The following is a 19,066-nucleotide window of genomic DNA, read 5'->3' as shown; positions in this document are numbered from 1 at the left end:
AAGACAGTCTGTGCTGGTGCAAGTTCAAGAAATTGTGGGACTGCTGTTTTTTGCTATCAAAAGAGGAACCATGTCATAGCTTAAATCAGCATCTCGGCTATTGTTGCTCCATTGCCAGTTAGTTTTGGTGAGTCCTTAGTACAAAACAGCTATCACTTAGTTTAGTTGATGATACTGATCGTTTACATTTTTTAATCTCAATCTTAAGCTTCTGGAGACGCAATTCTTTTCAGAGGAGTGGCTAAGAACTAGCATAGCTTGTTTGCAGCATAGAAAACACTGGTTTCTTAAAAGCCTTGTGATTTCTATTAGTGCTGATCTGTTCTTTATGCTTATATATCCATTTTCATTGTGGTTCCTGTGTCCGTCTTATGGCATTTGGCTGGTTTTTAAACTCATCATCATTTACACATTTACTGAGTACATCATCTATTCTCAAGTATCAGGCTTAGTAATTGCTCAGTTAAAGGTGAAGAGTCTGTGTCTTTTTTAATAAGGGTCATTATGAGGCAGTAGCTGTGCAGCAGAGGTGATGATGGATGAACTTATGCTGTGGTTTTTGCTCTTTCCTTTCTCTATCCTGTCTTGGGGAATGGACAGGGTGCTGCACCCTTGCCAATGTGGCATTGCTCCATGGGGCTTCATTTTTTTTTTTCTGTAGCAAAACAGATCTATTCTGGTCAAACCTGGAGTTAGTGACTTGTTTGCTTTTGTTCAATTAATTGTAAATTCTATAAAAAAGCTAGTTTTGCCAACTGTTTTTTTGCCGTTATGGTTTATTTGGTGTTTAATCTGCATTGAGTGCATCAGGTGGACTGTTCTATAATACAAAAAAGTTTCTCCCCTGTCCTGTATTTTTTCTTTCAAGCTCTTCTATGGTAAAAGAAGGTAACCTGAAGTACCTTCTTTATTAGAGGAAAAGATTTTTTTTTTTAAAGGCTTTATTTATGTGTAATCACCTGTTTAAATCTGAGGTAATATTTCACAAGTGTTGCAGCAGCTGGGACTAAACTGCATGCCATGAAGATGTTATGGTTGCCTTGCACTTTCTAATTCGTTTACTGTCTCAGGTTTTAAATACTGGAGGCTGGAAGCATGTGTGCACCCAGCTAAGGCTGAGTTATGTAAGGCTACATGCCATTTGGAGCAGGAGGGTACAGTACTGCAGACAGGCATTCTGCATGAGAGGGAATTAAACTTGTGCTTTTAATGCTACACTGGAAAGAAAGGGTCATCATTTACTTAATTTTAATTTAAATTAAAAATTGTAAGAACTGGTTGCTCAGTATTTCACATAATGCAGCTGCTGAAGGTCTTGCTACAGTAAAAACCTTGGACTCCTTCCACATGCTTGATATGGAATCACTTTGATTTTTTGTCTGTATTGTGGTTTTGCCTGATTAGTCTGTTCTCAGCTTTCAGAATATGACTGTCATTCACTATTCCCTGTAAAGTAATGCTGTTGTATGTATTCTGATCTGTGTTGGAGGCCCATAAGAGTACTGGGTCTGATACTGTAATATTTTACTTTACAGCTGCCTCTCCATGGCACTGTGCTTTGTGATAAGTTTAACATGAATAAAAGCATATTTATTGCCTGATCTCCTAATGAGCAATGGATATGGGTTAGCAAGAAACAGCTTTATACAGGGTCATCTTGCTCCTTTTACTTTCAAGCATGTTTTTACAGCTGTTTTTTAAAAAGAAACTCCAAAATTGGTATCCAAAATAGAACAGCTGAAGCAAGTCTAGAGGCTAGGTGCTGCATCGGGGTGTAAACACTGTGGCTTTTACACCTGCCTGCTCAAGGCATGTTGCTGACATGCTGTCTCTCAAGATAGCTACTTGGAGAAATAGGTATGACACGGAAGGTTACTATGATTACCCCTTAATGCCATATGCGTTTAACTTTGAGTCGTTCAGTTGCTGCTCCTCCATTTGCTATCTACTGTATTCTTTCTGGGTGATGAAAATAAGTAAAAGTCACTCCCTCAGCACACTTGGAGTTGTCACGTTCTAATTGGCAGTGCTGATGGAGGTGAACTGCAGCTGCCTGCTTGACTTTGAGTACACTCATGTCATCAGTTCTCCTGTATCGTGTTTCAGCAGGCTGTTGCTGCTTCTGCTGAATGAAGGCCAGCTTACTTCTCACTACTGTATGCTGTTGAGGGATAAATTTATATGCTGGTTGTAAGGTCTTATTGGAGACAAGTCAGGCGATACTTCTGACTTCTATATACTACATAGAAGACATGAATAAAAAGAAAGCTTGAATGTTTTGGCTGTTGTAAATCAATTTTCCAGAGCTTTGCTGTGGTGCTTCAGGGAAGGGAAGTTGAGGTCCCACATGCAGACCTAGTGTTAGAATGTCACTCGTGCAGAAATAGATTAGAAGCAGGCATACAACAATTTCAACATTGAAGTACTTTTGTGTAGGATAAAGCTTTGGGTTGGACACTTGTTGCGCAGCATCATTTTGGAATCTGGAGTAAGTTGCCTAACGTAAGGTTGGCTTTATAAAATAAGTTAAACTGCAGTTTATTTTTGTATTATGCTCTTTATATTAATACTCTCAAACATTACAGGTACCTAAAGGAATTTCTTCCTAAGTTGAAGGAAGCTTCTGTGGTGCTAAAAGGAAGTGTCGAGGACATATCTATTATGGAATGCTTATTTCTGGTTTCCCAAGAGAGTCCATTGGTCTGCCCTCACCTCCTAGTCTGCCATCTAGTTGAAAGCTGTTTTCTGGTTTTAAATAAAACGCAGATTAAAAGTAACTAACTATTGCATAGAAAGTAAAAGGTCAAAATCTGGCAATTTCTACAAAGAAATTATGTATTTTGGAAGCAGTTTCTAAATGCAGAAGCTGAGCTTCATATGGGATACAAGTGTACCTTTTTTAGAGCCTAAAAGGTATCTAAGTCTGCCCTGAAGTTTGGGTGTGATGGTAGTACCTTCTTGTGTTACTTAGGGCAGCTAGCTTGCTCTTGTGATGTTAAGGAGAGAGAATATGTGATCAAAGTTTTGTTACTTTTCATTTATCCTAATGTTTTCCTGTTTATGCACTTCTAAAAACTCATTTCTTTCCTGTGTACTGAAAATATTGTCCTCTGTCAGATTTGGACTTGTATTTTTTCTGCACAATTTGTTTCTCAAAGCATCTTATTTTTATGCTACTACTAATTATTTACGGAGGAACTTTGAGCCCTGCAAACACCTCTAAACATAAATGAGTTAGGTTTCAAGTGTCTTTTCTCAAGGTTAAGCTCAATGTGTAAAATTTCCTAACTTCATTGTTCAATCCATTGTTGTCACTTTACTCTTTCCAGGTTATTACAATCCTCTTTTCCCTGCTGTATGGTTAGAAACACCACACAGTTCTTCAGACTTGGAAGCAATGTGTCTGTGTGCTTTTTTTCCAGCTGCAGATTACTTTCACTCATTAGTTAATTGCACATCTTCTTTCACAGCCATACTTGTTTGCCACTGGATCAGTTAATCAGTTAATTGCTTCTTACTTGCTTCTGAGTAAGTGAATGTGGCTTGACAGATCCTATAGGGAATTAGGAGCTTGTTCTGCAGTTAAATTTTTAGCTATGGATAACAGATGTTGAGAGAGGGGAACATAACCAGTTTAGGATCAAGGATCAAGCAAAACAGCTTTTCATATAAGATGTGAGGAAAAGATGGCAGTGTTTTTCCTTAGCTATTGTGTGGTCTATACTTTTTTTGTCTATAAAAATGGAAAAACGATCAGGTTTAGGACTTAGCCAAAGCTAGTGCCTGGTATTGTATTGTTTTATTTTGCTTTAGATGCCATTCTTACTGACATCTGGATCAGCCCCCCCCCCCCCCCCCCCCCCCCGAATCTTTGTTGTCTTATTCTTTTTAATCTCTTAATTAAGAGACTGACCCTTGGAACTACTCTAACATTTTTCTTGTACTTTTGGAAAGCTGTTGACTCCTTTGCAAAAGACTTTTCTCACATCTCTTTTTTTTATGGGGGGAAAATAATCTTAATGAACTGTTTATTGGAAACAGGAAAAATAAATTGTAAGTATGGACAACTTAGTTGCTTGTCTAAATTGCAAGGCTTAATTATCTTCTCTTTAACATTGACTGAGTATACAAATAAATTAAAAAAAAAAAAAACAAAAAACACAAAACCAGGTATTTCCTGAATCTGAGGATTCTAGCCAATCTAGTGATAAAATGAAGTGAAATAAGATTGATAGACCTAGACAAGCATGAAACTTCGAAGCTTTCACTGCGTGATTTATAGTTTTCTAATCAGACAGCTAATTTGCCATGGGTTTCGGTAGAACTGAAACAGGCATTCTGACTCTTTTGATTCAGTATGTTGGTGTTGAAGGTCAAAAGAGGAAATATTCATTAAAAGGAGGAATGTTTGTTCCTTTGTTTGTTAAAACAAAGCTGAATTTCTTGTGGACAGATTCAAAATATGAAATCGTAGAATAAGAGTTGACTCCATGTTCTGATTAATCTTAAAGTTGAGAGAGTTCATTTAAGTAGGCACATGTGTATAACTTAATGGCAGTCACTTCTTTTTTTGTAAATGGGAAACTATATGAGAAGATCACAGCAATACAAGTTTTCATTTAATTCAGAACTGATAGACCTTGCTGCTTTGTGGATTTTTTGTACTAATGGAGGTATCTGGTGCAGTGATGGGTAATGAATAGGAAAGTGACTTATTTCCTGATTATAACTTACTAGATTGTTTTGGGAACTTTCTTCAGTGTTCTGTGAAGGAGATGTCTTTTTGTCTCTGCAGTGGAACAAACGTAACTTAGTCTACTATAAGCAGCTTCAGTATGTGTATTTCTTCCATAAAAAGTATATTACCAATTTTTTATTAAAAACAAGAACCAATTTTACTTTGATTTTAACAGTATGATTGCAAAATACTTTCAGGAGAAGTGAAACTTGTTAATTTTTCCATTTGTAAACTCAGTGAATTGTTGCTTCTGGAACTTCACTTTCTCTACTGTCAGTAGTGAGGGGTCTCGTGTGTAGTAGCTATTTAAGATGACTTTTGCTGTCTAATCCAAACAGTGCTTTGAGTTGGTTTGTGAATGTAGTACTTCTAGGATGCAGTTAAGGACAATCTTGGGTGATCTTGACTAACCTTTCGAGATGCTTAGAACAACCTGTGAACCTGATGGTTTCCTACTAAAGGAACAGTTAAGAACCTTTGCAATATAAAAACTATCTGTAAATAGAGTTGAACTATCTTTTACCAAAGTTTAGAGTATTATGACAAAATGGAATCTGAAGATCAACACCTGGAAAAAAGATTTGGTGCAAAAGCAGAGGAAGAAATGGGATATGAAACAATTGCTTTTTGAATTCATCAGTGTGAAGCTCTAAGTTGTGGCACTGGACTGTGCTGGCCTGAAATGTTTGGGGGTTAAAAATGTATGGATAGTATTTTTAGTATTTCTTTATTTACTAAGGAGAGTTTATAGCTATGACAGGTTATATAGACTCCCGCCGTTATATACTTGAGATTTTTGAATCAATTTTAACATTTTTCTTAGTGGGAATACCATTGTATATAATACAGAAGTCTTGGACTTTTGAAGGAGTTCATGCATTTTGCTGTTATATATCTACTGTCTTTCAGTATTCTCTTTCACTCTTCCTGTCTTTCTCACTTCTTTGCTCCCCTTTTGTGGTTGGTTTGCACAAGCCTCTATGAAGATCAGAGCAGGTTCTTGGGACGGGTTTTATTATTGCTATAGCACCTGCAATGCTGTAACATTGGTTAATGTGAACGTTGGTTTGTCTGCAGTTCTTTTTGGCTAAACTCTCATGCTTATTGTAACTTGATTTTTTTCTACTGCTTGTCTGCAATGCCTTATTATTGTTGTTTGCTAAAATTAATCAACCTTTTTTCTCTCAGTTCATAACTGGACTCAAGAGGACACTCTTCAGTGGCTGTCAGAATTTGTTGAACTGCCCCAGTATGAAAAGAATTTTAGGGAGAGCAATGTCAATGGAACAACACTTCCCAGGTGAATACTTCTTGTGAATTAGTTTCAAATGAATCACTGTAGGCTGCTGATTTAGCCATTAAGTGGGAACAACTATATGCACCTGAAGACTAACTAGATGTGGTCAAGTATAAGAAAAGGGAATTGCCATGGTGTTTCTAAAGGCTGACTGATGTTTTTCTGCGGAAGTAATTCTAGCTACAGTTTCCTTCCTGTTGTTCCTTTATCTTAGTTTTATTTTTTTTTCTGTTGAACTTTTTATCAATGACTACATAATTATCTGTACATTAGCTCACTTTCTTTTGGACAACTTTGAATGTATTGCATGGGTAAATATCAGAACTATCTGTGGAAAACATTTTCTTGAGCATATTTACTACTATATACTATACACAATTTACTATTTGAGTATTGTGTATATTTTGAGTTGCCACAAGTTTATAGATAAATCATTGCTTTTAACTACACCAGATGGATTCATTTTATGAATATACCAGAAGGGATAGCACTATGATTTGATTGTTCTTCCTTAGCCATGTTGTTTTTCATAACAAAATTTGTTATTGTCATAACAAAATTATTTTTGTTATATGTTATTAAGAGATACAATATGTTATTAAGAGATACAATATGTATCTCTTAATCTGATTGCATGACCATAATCCATATAACAAAAATTCTGTACAGTGTGGTTGCATTTTCTTCAAGAAGTGATTTGAATACAGCTTGTTGAAGTATGTAATGCGGTGTTTTGTCATTAACAGGATAGCAGTAAATGAACATGCTTTCATGATCTCTCACCTGAAAATAATTGACCGGAGCCATAGACAGAAACTTCAACTTAAAGCCTTGGATGTTGTTTTATTTGGACCTCTTACACGTTAGTAATTTTTTACCTTATCTTTTTATTGTATAAATTAAACAGCAAGGATGTCCAGTGACATTTGATAGTGTAGGTAGAATGGCTTACTTTTACTTACTTTTATTGTGGGTATACTGATTGCTTGACATGCAGTATAAAACTGGACAATTGATTAAAATATTGTCAGAATGAGGGATTAAGGACAAAGGCCCACATACGCGTTAAAGACTACATAGACTGCAAGTTGGCTTTTGTGATGTGTCTTCTAAATATTTTTGACCATGCTTTCTAGACTCCTAGCTAATGTTAGATTTATCTCCAGCGCAAGCTGGGATAGTGAGATGAGTGGGCATGATTCTTTAACCCCAAAAAGAAAAAAAGTGGGAGATGGTGATTGTTCATATCTGTTGCCGGTGTCTTTTGTGCAGGCTTAAGTCGAAGTGCACTTGAATGTAATACTGCAGTTCTGCATCTGACTCATTTTGGCTCATGCAGACTTTGTCTTCATCAGTGGTCTACATGCTTGCTTGTATAGCTGTAGGTCAGTTTTGCTTATGTGCATATGGAGTGTCCCTTAATTAGTTAGCCCTTAGAGCTTGGTAATCAGTTAAGAGACTACTGAATTACAGATCGGGTCTGAGCTCACCTGACAGATCTGAGCTGGGGATTTGCAGGGAGCAAAACACTTGTATTACGCCTTTAATGCTTACTGCTCTGTTGTAGCAGTCTTGAAATGCTTAGCTAAGCAACCCATGTGCAAAACTATAAGAATACTGCAAAAGTGTTTTTTCTGTTCTCTAAAGCAGCTAAGTTGCTCATGAAACTACTTACCCCTAAAAAGAATACAGTTATTTTACAGGGCTTTACTTTAACTAATAAAATGTGACATGTTTGCCTCTGTACCTGCAGTAATGTTAAAAGCATCACATATAAAGGGATTTTTATATCAAAATACTTGATACTTCATAACCCTCGTTCTGCAGGGTGTTTTTCTTCATAGTATGCTATTGGAAAAACTTGTGTAAAGCTCTAGTTTTTGCCTGAAATCTGAAGAGAGGAAAAGAACAGATCTGGTTAAGCCTTAAAATCTAAATGTTTGCTTTTAACCAAAGGAGCAATGTACTTAATAGTGATGCTGGCAGAGCATGGAGTCTGTGCTGCATGAGATATATTGGAGCGAATTAACCAAGTGTTCTGTTTGCGAAACAAGCTGCTAGTTGTGTGGAAAGAGTTACCTGAAGTGTTTTTGTAAGTTTGTTTTATAAAAATTCAGGCGGCTGTAGGAGAATTGAGTAATGTATGCGTATCTCGGATATAGTACTTTCACAGTTGAGATTTTGCTTTTAAAAAGTGCTGCTATTAGTTGTCTTATGAAGATCTCTTTTATTACAGTTATCCTTTTAACTCAGTACAGGACATTTCAGAGGGCACAGACTTAGAGGAGAACTTAGTCAAGTATAACTTAAAGGTCTTAGGAACCTGGTAAAGTGTGATTGGAAAAGCTCTCACTTTAAAAAAGATATAGACTACACAATGTAAAAATACAAACAAACTTTCCTTAATGTAATATGTTTTAGCATAGACTAATCAGATTTTACTAGAACACAATTTCTTATGTGTGGTAAACGAACAGCAGTTGTTGGAGATAACTTAAAGTATGAAATGAGTAGGAATTATTCTGTTTAACATCAGGTTTATTCACAGCCTATAATATGCAGGAAGGAAAAACACCACAGCAATTCATATACGTACACAAAAAAACAACTAACTCATTAGTGTGACTTCTGTATATGTGGAGTAATTAATGATCATGTTATTATCTGCACAGGTCCCCCTCACAACTGGATGAAGGATTTTGTATTAACGGTTTCTATAGTTATTGGTTTTGGAGGCTGCTGGTTTGCATATACACAGAACAGAACCTCAAAAGAACACATCACAAAAATGATGAAGGACTTGGAAAGTTTGCAGACAGCAGAACAAAGTCTTCTTGACTTGCAGGAAAGGTATAAAAATAAAAGAGTTAATGTCCTTGATTTCCTTTTGAGGTGAAGTATAAATACAGACCATTTATACTTGTTAAAAAAAGCAAAAACTTGCCTTAAGCTTTCTTTGGATTTTGTTTTTTTTTTTTTTTTAAATAGGAACTGTAATCTCAGTGCTGATGGGGATTTGGGTAGATAATGCTCCTGGGTACTTGAAATTGTGATAGAAAGTTAAGATGTGAGTAGAGAATAGTGGTTCAGTCTTTATCTACTGATTTAGAAGTAGGTATTGTTATTTTCATATAACTAGTTAACTTCGGAATCTATATTTTCTGATGTACGTTGAAGTGAGAACACAGAAGTATCTCATCTGCTTTTAGCTTTTAAGATTGAATCAAACCCTGACTGATTATAATGCTTATTTAGTGTTATGAAAGTTGTTAGGCTGCTTTTGGTATGTATGTAACTCAATTTTATGGAAACTGATACTTTGATCTTATTACCTTTAGTGAAGGCTCAGCAAGAAGTTGACGTGTTTTGTCTGACACTATGAACATCTCATTGTGATGCTGCAGATTCATGCGGCTTGTTCAGTTTTTGTCACAGAATGGCTGAGGTGGGAAGGGATCCCTGGAGGCTGTTCAGTCCAACTCAGAGCAGGTTGCCCAGGACCACATCGAGGTGGCTTTTTGAAGATATCTGAGGAGGGAGACTCCACAGCCTTTCTGGGCGTCTTGTGCCAGTCCTTGCTCACCTGCAAGCGCAGGCATTCTTCCTGGTGTCCAGAGAGAGTCTTCTGTTTAAATTTGTATCCATTCAGTTTGTATTGTTGTGATGTTGAACACATTTTCTTCTCTGGAGGATGGTAACTTCTAACAAAGAAATGCTGTGTGTTTTCTCACTTTTTTTTTCTGTTCGATTGTGAAGGCTTGAGAAAGCACAGGAAGAGAATAGAAATGTAGCTGTGGAAAAACAAAATCTGGAGCGCAAAATGATGGATGAGATCAATGATGCCAAACGCGAAGCTCATCGCCTAAGAGAGTTGAGGGAGGGAGCTGAATGTGAGCTCAGCAGGCTCAAATATGCAGAGGAGGAGCTGGTGCAGGTATCTGCAAACTGTATTTTAATGCTGACTTAAATTTGGTTCTTGCTTTATTAGAACTTTAGGGTTGTTTAAAACAGTCTTTCTTCAATACTAGATTTGAATGGAGAAGTCTAAAAGTACTTAAAGCGAAAGTCTGTCAATTGTCATTATAGTTTCAGGTGTGTTTTATTATGTAGAACTTTATGATCTTAGGAGCGTATGTAACTAAATTCATGGAACAGGATTATAGAAGTTTTACTGTCTTGTTATCAGATGGGAACTAGGGGCTTTGTCTTGTTCTTCTTAGTCATAGCAGGTCAGATGCATGTCGTGGGCGAGTTTAGGAGGAGGTATAACATTCCGAGCAGCCGTTGTATAGTTTCAGAAATGTTTGCTGTACTTCCTGAGAGGGAGTGACACTTGCAAAAGATTTGTAAAGCCTGAGTGTGTTGCTGTGGGATAAAAAGATGTTTGTATTTCACATTCTTTTGCTGTCAGTTCTAATGATAATCTTGGTGATGTTTTCATTTCTTATTGATTGTCAGGTGCGCATGGCTTTAAAAAAGGCTGAGAAGGAATTTGAGCTGAGAAGTAATTGGTCTGTTCCTGAAGCGTTGCAGAAGTGGCTTCAGTTAACGCATGAAGTTGAAGTACAATATTACAATATCAAAAGACAGCATGCTGAAATGCAATTAGCAATCGCCAAAGATGAGGTAATGACTTCACTGTTTTGTAAAGACCAATATTTTGCTAAATAAATTTAATATTAAATACAGATTACTCAGGTAAGTGTCTGGATATCTTTTCTGCTTTGAGCTGATTTATACTATCCATTCATTTTGCATATATATTGCTGCATGCATTAAGTATTTAATTTGTGCATTTCTGCTTTTTAGGCAGAAAAGATAAAAAAGAAGAGAAGCACTGTGTTTGGAACATTACATGTTGCACACAGCTCTTCACTGGATGAGGTGGACCATAAAATTCTTGAAGCCAAGTAAGACTATTACCAGAATATGGTGTGTTTTTTTTTCTTGGAGAGAAGTGAATTGTGAATTCCTAGAACAATTGAATAGGAGTTATGGAACTTAGTGTTTTTGCATTTTTATGTGAATAGATTAAAATACATTGATGTTGGGAATATTTGGACAGTCTTAATGGACCTTGAGGTATTCTAGAATGACTGCACAGGTGTTGCTTTGTCAGTAAAAATGTAATGTAAATGTGTGATTTTTCTTCAGGAAAGCACTGTCTGAGTTGACAACCTGCTTGCGGGAGCGTCTTTATCGGTGGCAACAGATTGAGAAGATTTGTGGTTTTCAAATAGCACACAATTCTGGGCTACCAAGCTTGACCTCTTCTCTCTACTCTGATCACAGCTGGGTAGTTATGCCCCGAGTTTCCATTCCTCCTTATCCAATTGCAGGGGGAGTTGATGACTTAGATGAAGATACTCCTCCAATAGTTTCACAGTTTCATGGTAAGTGTTTAGTCCAGTAAAAAGGAAGGGGAAAAGCTTTGGAGGGATGGGATTTTAAAGTCAAGCAAATAATAGAGTTAAAGCTAAAATAATAGAGTTGGAATAAAGTCAGAAATAAAATTTGAGGTAACTTTCAGATGTCTTTCAAGGCTTGCATAAACTGAAAATGGAGTTTTGCCATAAAGCCTTTATTCCCTCTCACTGCTGGGGACTGGAAAGGAAGGGGGAATGCAGGATTCAAAGCCAGCTAAGGCTTTGAAAGTCTGCTTGTTGAACTTACATGTTTTGTCTAAGTTGCAATTTGTAATCTATAATGTTGAATTTCTCTTAGTGCACCTGTTCTTTCTGATGACAGGGATGGCATTTGCTTATGATCCCTTCAGCTACTGGGTAGATCTTACCCTTTGTTTGAGAGACAGTGTGATACATGTCTATTCAAACATTCTTCAGTGTCTGAAAGAAATTCCTGTTGTTGTCCAAGGGAAGCTTTCAGGGAGAATATTTATGTTGAGATGCATTGAGTTGTTTGAGTGTGAAGCACAGAGGCCAAATGCTGGAGGGAGGAAGATCCAACTTTGGTTAAACAATGATCAAAATATATACACTGGGGATTCAGACCACCCTGATATCTTGAGTCATTATGTCAACATAAGAGCCTTTTTCAGGGAAGTTGTGATTAACTAGGCTCTGGAGATGAGTCAAAAAGATGAGTTCCCATGTAGCTGTTCAAGAAGCTTCAAGCTAAGAATTAAGTAGGGAGAAAACATTTGTCATATGTATGTTTTTCTTCTAGGGCTGGAGTTCTCTGAATAAATTAGAATTAGTGTTTTAAAGTTGCATAATGGGACTTTTTGCCACTTAGCTGGTTTCAATCCATATGCTTTGGGCACACTTTCCTTCTGATCTTACCAACCTTCTTGCATGTATTCTACAGGCCTCTTTGAAAACCCTTGCAACACTATTTCTTCTGCAAGTTCTGATCACTTTCTAAAGAATACTGTCTCTATAATCTTTACCATGAGGACTTTGATTTAAACCTTATGAACAAATTTCTTTGGCCAATGGATGCAATAATATTACAAAAAACTTTAAATGAGCTTTCTGAGCTTTGGTAAGGCATAAGTCTGCTTTCATGAAAGTGATTTTAAAGTTTGCATTCAGTGAAAAACAAACAACAAGAAAAAATAAAATAAAACAATCTCAGAATTGGAAATGCTTTGGGAGCAGGGAAACAAAATATGATGTTGCTGAAATCAGTTCAAGAGTAGTAAAATTATGTGATAGGTTGATAATGGTTAAAATTATTCCCATCCTTTAGACAAAAATGACAAATGTACACTAGGAAAGACAGAAGCAAAACGTCTGATAAAAGGCAATGTACGGAGAGGTCAGTTACAGGCAGTGCTGTTTTAGTGTATGAACCTAAACTGAGCTTAGTGGTCTGGGCTCGTGACCTGGCCTGACGTCCTTTGATCTCTTCTTAAGATCTGTTTAATCAATCCTGAACTGAAGAACAGAAGGGGATTAGGAAAAATGTGATTGAGAATGGAATGAAGCCCTTACAAGAAAGGGGTAGTGAAACTTGCTGTTTTCCATTGGCTGATGAGGGTTCTGCTAGGTCCTCAACATAGTGTGTTTCATTTGTACTTGAAAACTCTAGATGTTAAATCGTCATAGCTTAATCCTTCATAATCCCATGTGTATGTCCCTACAAGCAAACAAAATGCTTGTAATTCCTCTCAGCGATGGTTCAGTCTTGGTTTTTATACCGTCAAGTAGAATGGCATCTGATTTACCTGGACACACGGTACGTGTTTCCTTAATGGATTCTGTAGTTTCACCACAGTAAACTTCCAGGTTTGTTTCATAGGAATATCTTTGTAGTGACAAAACCTTATTTCTGAGCTGTCAACACCTGCATTTCAGGTCAGCAGGGAATTCCTCAAAATAAAATCAAAAGTTTGAGTTACATGACAACTGTTATGTTGGAACTTGAAAGCTGTTCTTTATCCCTCAGCCCAGTAGATCACAAACTCTGAGTATTGGTGAAGGTGCAGCTGTTTGCTATTTTGTGACAGTTGTGACTTGAAGCACTGAAAACAGGAACTGAACCTTTTCTGAGATCCCAAGAAGGGGAACTCTAATCTAGTGGTTGCTAAACTGGCATATAAAAAAACAAACAAACAAACAAAAGAGTTTTATTAAGGCTAGGCATCCTTGCTCAAAAAAAGAAACACCCAACAAAACAAAAAAAATACCTGGATCTGCGGTGTACTGAATTAGATAAAGATCTTGAACACCAGGAACAGTCTTATCTAAGCAAAGTGGTGCATTCTGTGGGACAGTTTGAAGAGGTGTATGAGGCTAATAACAGCTTGCCTGAAAGTACGTTTGTAGTTTCTTTGCATAGAAGTATTGCTACTTAATCAACTTCCGAAGGAGAAATTGGGTGAGGAAGATAATAGTTTGTCCCTTCATATTAGATTCTTGAATGGTCAATTCTTGTGTTGCTGTCTCCATCCATTAATATTTTTTTTCCTGAAATTCATAATTTGCATGGCAAAAGAAAATATTATAAAAAATTCTTGAGCTTGAAATGAGGCTTAATTATATATTTACTATCTTTTAATTTAAATGGAATACTATAAATTAGTTTTCTGTGTCTAATGTTAATTCTCAACTAATGCAGTATAATTCAGTTGGCTGTTTGGCTAGATACACTTAACTTGCAAAACTTTCATATAATCTTTAAGCTTCAAATCACTACACAAGTAAAATGCAGGATATTGCCTAACATACTAATTTTAAGCACTGCTGTTCTTGTTTTATAAGGGTTTAGGAGTCTTGCTCTCAATAGAGGGTAGCGAGCCAGTGGTACACGCAGACAGTCTTATTTGGCAGATGCAAAACTTCTGCAGTTAGATCTTAGTTAGCTGCTTCATCTAACTGTAAAATATATAAGGCAATGTCAGTCTGTCTTCTCTCTAAACAGTTGAGCAATGTCCTCTAAATAATTGGGCTATATCGAAGTTGCTTAAGAATCACTGTGGCTGAAGTAGACACCTATTATTTAGTCTTCAGAGTAGATATTATTAACATCAATGTCACTTGGGGGATTTTGGTTTGCTTTTTCTTTGCCTCAGGGTCCATTGTAAAACCTCCAAGCACACTGGCAAGAAGCAGTAGCTTGTGTCGATCAAGACGCAATGTTGTGCCATCATCTCCACAGTCTCAGCATGCTTTGCACTCCCCTGACCCTGACATCCTTTCGGTGTCGAGCTGTCCAGCTCTTTATCGAACTGAAGAGGAGGAGGAAGCCATTTACTTCTCTGCTGATAAACAATGGTACGGAGACTAGCAAACAGCACTTGGAAATACAATAGGATTATTTGAAACTATCAGTTTAGAATCAGAGATTGAACCAAGTCAAAAATTAAAGTAATCTGTAGGATAATATAAATAATACAGTTCACAGGGAGCAGAGAGTGTTCTTGTCTGGTATGAATATGTAAATAGCTAGTATGTCATATACAGTTAAGTAATGTTACAATCCAGGGTGCACTGAACTAACCCTGATTCTCCATTACAATATGTTACTGGCTTTTACATCTGAAACTAGGATCAAAAGCAATGTCAGCTACTGGGCGAAGAGAAGATGGATGGTAACACAATTCTTACAGCATGTTGAGCGTGTACCTACTCTTGTTACATGGCCTCATAGGAAAAGGTTAAATTCCTTTTGGAAGGAGCAAATGAGCTTGTTGAAAGGTAGGGACACTTGTCCTGAAGGAACTTCTTGTATATGATAGACTTAAATCTCCTCCTTTCATTTCATAACTTTTCTTGACTTCACATGCCAGAAAGATAGTTTTTGTTCTTTTCAGTGAGATACGAATGACTGTTTCTGGGCAGATCCTGTTACCCACAAAAACCCACAAAAAGTTAACTAACTTAAGTTTAGGTAATAAAATGATGTAATTCAAGTTGTAAGTTAAAATGTCTGACCTAATGTTTTTTTTTTGTTAATTAAATACTAGGGAAAAGTGGGTGGTGCTTTTAGACTAATGGTGTTAATTCTAAATTTATTTCCTTTAAATCCCACCATGCAATTAAAGTTTCATTGTTTTCTCCTCTGTTTGCTCTGACTCAGGGAAGTACAGGAAACAGGTTCGGAATGTGACTCGTTAAATTCATCCATTGGAAGGAAGCAGTCTCCTCCGTCCAGTCTTGAGATGTACCAGACACTTTCTCCTCAGAAAGTATCCCGGGAAGAACTCTCACTTGAGGAATCATCTACAGGAGACTCTTCTTCTCTAACTGCAGATATATCTAGGGGCTCTCCTGACTGTGTAGGCATGGCAGAAACTAAAAGCATGATTTTTAGCCCTGCAAGCAAAGTTTATAACGGAATTTTGGAGAAGTCCTGCAGCATGAACCAGCTTTCAAGTGGGATCCCAGTTGTAAAGCCTCGGCACACCTCATGCTCTTCTGCCAGCAGTGATAGTAAACCCAGCCAAGAAGCTTGTTCTGTCCCTAGGATAAGTAGCATCCCACAGGACCTGTACCAAAATGGTGAAAAAAACAAAAAGCCATCAAAAATAAAAAGCCTCTTTAAGAAGAAGTGTAAGTGAGGTGGGCAGAAGTCTGTAGTAACATTGTAAGAACTCTTTTTTTTTTTAATCTTTAGGAATGTAATTCCATTTGAGCATTCTGTTTTCAAATGGGATGTTCTCTAGGTCAATTCTATTTAACTGACTCTCTTGTCAAAGATCGTGCCAGCTGTCAATGAGAAATCATTAAAAATTTCAGACAGTTTACATTCATTTCTGCCTATTTATTTCTTTTTTTTTTTGCCCCTTTTGTTTATACATAAACCCTTCTTAAGCCACTTTGGACTTAAAAGCTTTAATGAACTAGTAAGCCTTCCCAGGCTTGCCAAAGTTTATTGTTTACCGGAGCATCTTCCTATCTTTCCATAGAGCTAGGACGCTTATCTACTGGACTTCAAGAAAAATAAAAAGTAGAATTAATTGCACTACTGTTTTACAGACTGGAAAAGTCTCTCTGCAAGTAAAACTGAGAGACTTGTATTTGACTGAGAAGACAAAACTTTTCACTTTTAGATTTTTGGGGTTTTTAAGTAGAACCTAGGATTTCTAATTGACTTGATTTCTGGAAATGGAAATGCCGCGCTTTTACTATGGGAAGCTTTGTTAATGCATTTATTATTAGAATGGTTCAGGTCCTGCTGTTAAAAAAAAAAAAAAAAAAAAAAAATTCCCAGGACTGTCACTGTGATTTTACTTCACTGCAGGCTGTATGATAAATTTATATAGATGTGTGTAATTTAACAAGAGAAGAAGCTCTTGATTCCTTATGCAAGTGATCGATATGAAACTTGACTGGGGACTGAAAATATTCACCCTCTAAAAACAAGGAGGGGATTAGTAGCTTTTGTTTACAGACTGACGGACAATGGACATCTGATTTGTGAAAGTTTGTACTGTGGCTAAGACAATAAATTGGAAACATTGTGCTTTGGGAATGTTCCAATTTTAGCTGATGCTTGTTTCAGACATATTTCAGAGTTCTGTTCATTCAAAGCTCTTGTAGGCTACATTGCTTATGCTTACTGCTGTGTATAAGTTATTGTTATATTTTTTTGGATTAGCAATTAATGTCTTAATGTCTTCCTTTTGTAAGATTTCATACACTTTATTTTTGTATAGTTTGAAGATTTAGCTGTTCAGACATGTCTGAAGTAAATGGTATAATTTTATAATGCATACTGTTATACTAACTCATAATTTTAGATATAAAGGTGAGACTCGATGTGCTTCAGAAAGTTTTTGTTGAGCTTTTATACGGAGAGATGAAAATATTATGAGGTAGCAAGGAAGCCTATTTAGGGCAACAGTAGCTAATTGTTTGAAAACTTTTTTTTTTTTAAACAGTAGGCAACAACAAATGTACTGCTTGAGTAACAGTGCCTTTTATTCAGTTTGTCTGAAAATGTTAATACTGAGCAGGAATTTATTTTGAGGTACATTCCAAAGAAATATTTCTTGCTCTAGTGAACACAAGCAATTTATCCAGCGATCACTGAATTGTTTCAGCTCTTCCATAGGGGTATGCTAGTTGCCTCAGTAACGGGTGCCACTGCCAGCAAGCAGCCTGTGATTAGTGGCTCATTCCTCGCCAAATGTTCATGCTGTACTGTATGAAAGAATTAATTCACTGACTGCCTAAATTTTTTGCTAGTAAGGAGCCTTTAACAAAACCTGTAGCTAATTGAAATTGACTGATATGTGCTTCTTTTCTGTAATTTTCTATTTAGGTTCCATTGTACATAAATGTTAGTTCTGTCCTCAGTAAGGAGCAGTGATGTTAACAGAAGCGCTTACAGAGGGTAGTAAAATGTTAGAAGGGGAACAGTAGGAGATGGGATGGGGGTGTTTAAGTAATTTAAAAGTTCTGTCACACTGATTAATTCTTTAAGAGAACAGAAAGAATCCAGAGTTTTGCTGTTTGTCAAGGAATGATTGAACATCATTTATACAAAAAAGCTTAGGGACAATATTTGTGAAGTTTGGAGAAAAACTTGATGGAATAGAAAATAATGAAATTATATTGTTCAGTGATGATTCAGAGAACAGTTACAACTGCGAAAATAGTCATCACAAAGTAGCAGTGATGTCCCTGAACTAAAATTGCTTTCTCTGTTCTTGTTAGACTGTACTAATGCACCTATGTAAAAAGACTTTTGCCAGGGTGAACCACCTCAATTCTGAGTATTTAGAGTCTGTTGTTAAAAGCCTCATGAAGTACTTGAAAAATGTGAAAAGGGAAAATACATAAAATTAAGGAACTTATTTTGCCTCCAAAACAGCATAAAGAAAAATACTACCAGAAAATGTTCAATTTTTGTCTGCACTTGAGAAGGCTATAGTAATAATTGAGTTTTAGTTAAGATTTGAGGCTGGATAGTAGATACTGCAATGTGAAGTTTGAGGAATTGTCTCTACCATTACCAAAGAAGATGAAGCAGCTTTTTGATACTAGAGTGTAAATATTTACAGATGGAAAAAATAGTCTGGTACTGGGGAGGAGGACAGTGCTTCCTAATCATGCAGCAGTAGGGGTTGGAAGGAACCTCTGGAGATTATTTAGTCCAACTCCTTGCTAAAGCAGTTTCCGTAGAGAACTTGTGTGAAAGTCACGCAAGCTCAAATACTGAAAAGCCAAATTAAATTTGCTGTAGTGTGTGTAACTGAAAAGTAAAACAGTGGTAGATTCTTAATTGGCTGTGACTTTTTAATAAGTGTTATCTATCTTAAAATACACGATTTTACCAGCTTCTGAAAGAAAAATATTATAGTATTCTAAAAACGAGATTGTCATAGTGATAGGTTTTGGAGCACAGACTGCTTTCAACGCTCAGTTTATCACTAGCTGTCCTGTAACTCTATAGCTGCTACTCAATAAATATAATAACTAAAAGCTTAAGTTGATATGATCAGAAGCGGTAAGTATCGTATGTTGGAACACAAACTGTAATTGATTTAAATTCATAGAGCTTTCTCCGTTATTTAGTTGAGCCCTTACAGTCTAATTTGTCCATAATCTAAATGACTTGTG

The 19,066-nt window shown here is 36.5% G+C and overlaps 1 protein-coding gene across 4 annotated transcripts in view; it reads left to right on the top strand.

The window, feature by feature from the left end:
- The window catches only part of STIM2 (stromal interaction molecule 2), a 60,353-nt gene extending 43,372 nt beyond the window's left edge, over nt 1-16,981 (top strand). For 3 of the 4 annotated variants that reach the window (XM_031588449.2, XM_090139583.1, XM_090139581.1), the window contains exons 4-12: nt 5,927-6,038; nt 6,782-6,897; nt 8,708-8,885; nt 9,792-9,969; nt 10,494-10,661; nt 10,845-10,945; nt 11,190-11,428; nt 14,572-14,773; nt 15,579-16,981. In XM_031588449.2, coding sequence (XP_031444309.2) covers nt 5,927-6,038; nt 6,782-6,897; nt 8,708-8,885; nt 9,792-9,969; nt 10,494-10,661; nt 10,845-10,945; nt 11,190-11,428; nt 14,572-14,773; nt 15,579-16,059 — 1,775 coding nt within the window. In that variant the 3' untranslated portion in view covers nt 16,060-16,981. Of the gene's footprint in view, nt 1-5,926; nt 6,039-6,781; nt 6,898-8,707; nt 8,886-9,791; nt 9,970-10,493; nt 10,662-10,844; nt 10,946-11,189; nt 11,429-14,571; nt 14,774-15,047; nt 15,197-15,578 lie in introns of all 4 variants that reach the window. The other variant, XM_031588450.2, reaches the window with a different exon arrangement.
- The last annotated feature ends 2,085 nt before the right edge of the window (nt 16,982-19,066 follow it).

Source organism: Phasianus colchicus, chromosome 4 (assembly GCF_987193195.1).
Source record: "Phasianus colchicus chromosome 4, bPhaCol1.hap1.1, whole genome shotgun sequence".
In the NCBI taxonomy this organism is placed as follows: Eukaryota; Metazoa; Chordata; class Aves; order Galliformes; family Phasianidae; genus Phasianus; species Phasianus colchicus.
This window is presented reverse-complemented; position numbering and strand designations above follow the sequence as displayed.